Here is a 4,500-nt window from a genome sequence, read left to right on the forward strand (position 1 = left end):
AAGACAGGAAGTGCTGGTCAAAGACAGGAAGTGCTGGTCAAAGACAGGAAGTGCTGGTCAAAGACAGGAAGTGCTGGTCAAAGACAGGAAGTGCTGGTCAAAGACAGGAAGTGCTGGTCAAAGACAAGAAGTGCTGGTCAAAGACAGGAAGTGCTGGTCAAAGACAGGAAGTGCTGGTCAAAGACAGGAAGTGCTGGTCAAAGACAGGAAGTGCTGGTCAAAGACAGGAAGTGCTGGTCAAAGACAAGAAGTGCTGGTCAAAGACAGGAAGTGCTGGTCAAAGACAGGAAGTGCTGGTCATAGACAGGAAGTGCTGGTCAAAGACAAGAAGTGCTGGTCAAAGACAGGAAGTGCTGGTCAAAGACAGGAAGTGCTGGTCAAAGACAAGAAGTGCTGGTCAAAGACAGGAAGTGCTGGTCAAAGACAGGAAGTGCTGGTCAAAGACAGGAAGTGCTGGTCAGAAATCCGTCAGGTGGTGCAGCTGCAGCGTAGAGTATCACGACCCCTCACACTGTCATTACAGATTCAGGTTAAATGAACATGTCTGTCTTTATTTTTCTTCCTTTTAGGAACATTTTAGAGCTGGAATCACTGTAATACTACCATACTGTGAAACCCTGATATTTTTTCTTATGGTTATCATACCACCAGAATCTCATACCGGCCCATGCCTAGTTAGGGGTGGGGTGTAGCTGTGAATGAATCCACTAAAATATCTTCTTCTATTTCCTGTGACTTTAAATCTCAGACTCTTACTTATTTATTTATTTCCTTTTTTCTCCCAGTGTCAGATCTTTCATGTCTATTCTCGGGTGTTGTGCTACAAAAAGCTCTTCATCCACTCTGTGACTGTGTAGTTCAGTCACTGAGGAGAGAGAGAAGAGAGGAGGAAGAGGAAGAGGAAGGCAGAGAGGAGGAAGAGGAGGAGGGCAGAGAGGAAGGAAAAGGAAGGCAGAGAGGAGGAAGAGGAAGGCAGAAAGGAAGAGGAGGAAGAGGAGGGAGGCAGAGAGGAAGAGGAGGCAGAGAGGAGGAGGAGGAAGAGGAAGGCAGAGAAGAGGAGGAGGAAGAGGAAGGCAGAGAGGAGGAGGAGAGAGTGAAGAGAGGAAGAGGAGAGAGGAGGAAGACGGAGTGGAAATGGAAGAGGAGGGAGGCAGAGAGGAGGAAGAGGAAGGCAGAGAGGAGGAAGAGGAAGGCAGAGAGGAAGAGGAGGAAGGCAGACAGGAGGAGGAAGAGGAAAGCAAAGAGGAAGAGGAAGAAGACAGAGAGGAAGAGAAGGAAGGCAGAGAGGAAGAGGAGAGAGGGAAGAGAGAGGAAAGGAAGGCAGAGTGGAAGAGGAGGACGACGAAGGCAGAGAGGAGGAAGAGGAAGGATGAGAGGAGGAAGAGGAAGGCAGAGGAGGAAGGTAGAGAGGAAGAGGAAGGTAGAGAGGAAGAAGAGGAAGGCAGAGAGGAAGAGGAGGAAGGCAAAGAGGAAGAAGAGGAAAGCAGAGAAGAAAAGGAAGGCAGAGAGGAAGAGGAGGAAGGCAAAAAGGAGGAAGAGGAAGGCAGAGAGGAAGAGTGGGACGGCAGAGTGAGGAGGAAGGCAGAGAGGAAGAGGAAGAGGATGGCAGAGAGGAAGAGGAAGAAGGCAGAGAGGAAGAGGAGGCGGAGAGGAAGAGGAAGAGGAGGCAGAGAGGAAGAGGAAGAGGAGGCAGCATTAATCTGTCTGTGACATGCAGCTTCAGCACTGTGTGACAAAACACACAGACACAGGAAGTAAAGAAAAGGCTGTTCAACTGCAGCTCCTCTCTGTGTGTGTGTGTGTGTGTGTGTGTGTGTGTGTGTGTGTGTGTGTGTGTGTGTGTGTTTGTGTGTGTGTGTGTGTGTGTGTGTGTGTGTGTGTGTGTGTGTGTGTGTGTGTGTGTGTGTGTGTGTGTGTGTAAACTGGTGGAAGAAATTAAATGTAAAGTCGAAATCAGCAGAGAGAAATGTATTTTAGAAAACATATTTCATGGAATTAAATGTGTTATGAAGGCTATTAAGACGAGGATTTATGTTAGGGAGGAAGGAAGGAAGGAAGGAAGGATGGAAGGAAGAGAAGACAGGAAGGAAGGAAGGAAGGAAGGGAGGGTGGGAGGAAGTAAAGAAGGGAGGAAAGTAAGTAAGTTTGGAAAGAAGGAAGGATGTAGGTGAGAAAGGAAGGAAAGAAGGAAGGAAGTAAAGATAGAAGGAAGGAAGTAGGTGAGAAAGGGAGGAATGAAGGAAGTAAAGAAGTAAGGAAGGAAAAGAAGGAAGGGAAGGAAAGGAAGTAAGGAAGTAAGTAGGTGATAGGCTCCTCCTCCTTCACCTCTGTGGATTTTGGGTCAGAGCTTCCAGGAAGCAGACGCAGGGTTCGGAGCTTCCAGGAAGCAGACGCAGGGTTCGGAGCTTCCAGGAAGCAGACGCAGGGTTCTGAGCTTCCAGGAAGCAAACGCAGGGTTCGGAGCTTCCAGGAAGCAGACGCAGGGTTCGGAGCTTCCAGGAAGCAGACGCAGGGTTCGGAGCTTCCAGGAAGCAGACGCAGGGTTCGGAGCTTCCAGGAAGCAGACGCAGGGTTTACCAGGAAGCAGACGCAGAGCTTCCAGGAAGCAGACGCAGGGTTCGGAGCTTCCAGGAAGCAGACGCAGGGTTTACCAGGAAGCAGACGCAGGGTTTACCAGGAAGCAGACGCAGAGCTTCCAGGAAGCAGACGCAGGGTTTACCAGGAAGCAGACGCAGGGTTTACCAGGAAGCAGACGCAGGGTTGGGAGCTTCCAGGAAGCAGACGCAGGGTTTACAGCAGGGATTAGGGAGAGATCTCAGGATTTACAGCTCAGGTTTCTCTGCATGTTTCAGGATCTGCTAAATTAAATATTACTAAATATTTGCATGTTGCGTAACGTTAAAACATCCCTTCTTTCCTTCACCTCAGAGCTTCCAGGAAGCAGACGCAGGGTTCGGAGCTTCCAGGAAGCAGACGCAGGGTTCGGAGCTTCCAGGAAGCAGACGCAGGGTTCTGAGCTTCCAGGAAGCAAACGCAGGGTTCGGAGCTTCCAGGAAGCAGACGCAGGGTTCGGAGCTTCCAGGAAGCAGACGCAGGGTTCGGAGCTTCCAGGAAGCAGACGCAGGGTTCGGAGCTTCCAGGAAGCAGACGCAGGGTTTACCAGGAAGCAGACGCAGAGCTTCCAGGAAGCAGACGCAGGGTTCGGAGCTTCCAGGAAGCAGACGCAGGGTTCGGAGCTTCCAGGAAGCAGACGCAGGGTTCGGAGCTTCCAGGAAGCAGACGCAGGGTTCGGAGCTTCCAGGAAGCAGACGCAGGGTTCGGAGCTTCCAGGAAGCAGACGCAGGGTTTACCAGGAAGCAGACGCAGAGCTTCCAGGAAGCAGACGCAGGGTTCGGAGCTTCCAGGAAGCAGACGCAGGGTTTACCAGGAAGCAGACGCAGGGTTTACCAGGAAGCAGACGCAGAGCTTCCAGGAAGCAGACGCAGGGTTTACCAGGAAGCAGACGCAGGGTTTACCAGGAAGCAGACGCAGGGTTGGGAGCTTCCAGGAAGCAGACGCAGGGTTTACAGCAGGGATTAGGGAGAGATCTCAGGATTTACAGCTCAGGTTTCTCTGCATGTTTCAGGATCTGCTAAATTAAATATTACTAAATATTTGCATGTTGCGTAACGTTAAAACATCCCTTCTTTCCTTCACCTCAGAGCTTCCAGGAAGCAGACGCAGGGTTCGGAGCTTCCAGGAAGCAGACGCAGGGTTCGGAGCTTCCAGGAAGCAGACGCAGGGTTCTGAGCTTCCAGGAAGCAAACGCAGGGTTCGGAGCTTCCAGGAAGCAGACGCAGGGTTCGGAGCTTCCAGGAAGCAGACGCAGGGTTCGGAGCTTCCAGGAAGCAGACGCAGGGTTCGGAGCTTCCAGGAAGCAGACGCAGGGTTTACCAGGAAGCAGACGCAGAGCTTCCAGGAAGCAGACGCAGGGTTCGGAGCTTCCAGGAAGCAGACGCAGGGTTCGGAGCTTCCAGGAAGCAGACGCAGGGTTTACCAGGAAGCAGACGCAGGGTTTACCAGGAAGCAGACGCAGAGCTTCCAGGAAGCAGACGCAGGGTTTACCAGGAAGCAGACGCAGGGTTTACCAGGAAGCAGACGCAGGGTTTACAGCAGGGATTAGGGAGAGATCTCAGGATTTACAGCTCAGGTTTCTCTGCATGTTTCAGGATCTGCTAAATTAAATATTACTAAATATTTGCATGTTGCGTAACGTTAAAACATCCCTTCTTTCTTTTCAGAGAGAGAGGGAGAGAAAGACAAACATGTACAGTCAGAGAGGAGAGGAGAAGGTTTATTTATTCACCTCCTGCTGAGGAAACGCTGTCATCATGTTATATTTACTCATAATCTCTCTGCTCTGCTTCCTTACAGGTGATGTCATCTCATCTCTACACATTTTTATATTCTTCTATGTTTTAATCTGCTTTTATTTCTAAGTTAAGTAAGCTAAGGTAAGGT

The 4,500-nt window shown here is 50.5% G+C and overlaps 1 protein-coding gene across 1 annotated transcript in view; it reads left to right on the forward strand.

Annotated features, from left to right (window-relative positions):
* Nucleotides 1-4,162, forward strand: part of LOC128377460 (NACHT, LRR and PYD domains-containing protein 5-like) — a 172,787-nt gene extending 168,625 nt beyond the window's left edge. Inside the window, exons 14-16 of the mRNA XM_053337412.1 lie at nucleotides 2,346-2,759; nucleotides 2,929-3,606; nucleotides 3,702-4,162. Of these exons, the coding sequence (XP_053193387.1) occupies nucleotides 2,346-2,759; nucleotides 2,929-3,606; nucleotides 3,702-4,162 (1,553 nt within the window). The remainder of the gene's footprint in view (nucleotides 1-2,345; nucleotides 2,760-2,928; nucleotides 3,607-3,701) is intronic.
* The last annotated feature ends 338 nt before the right edge of the window (nucleotides 4,163-4,500 follow it).

Source organism: Scomber japonicus, chromosome 17 (assembly GCF_027409825.1).
Source record: "Scomber japonicus isolate fScoJap1 chromosome 17, fScoJap1.pri, whole genome shotgun sequence".
In the NCBI taxonomy this organism is placed as follows: domain Eukaryota; kingdom Metazoa; phylum Chordata; class Actinopteri; order Scombriformes; family Scombridae; genus Scomber; species Scomber japonicus.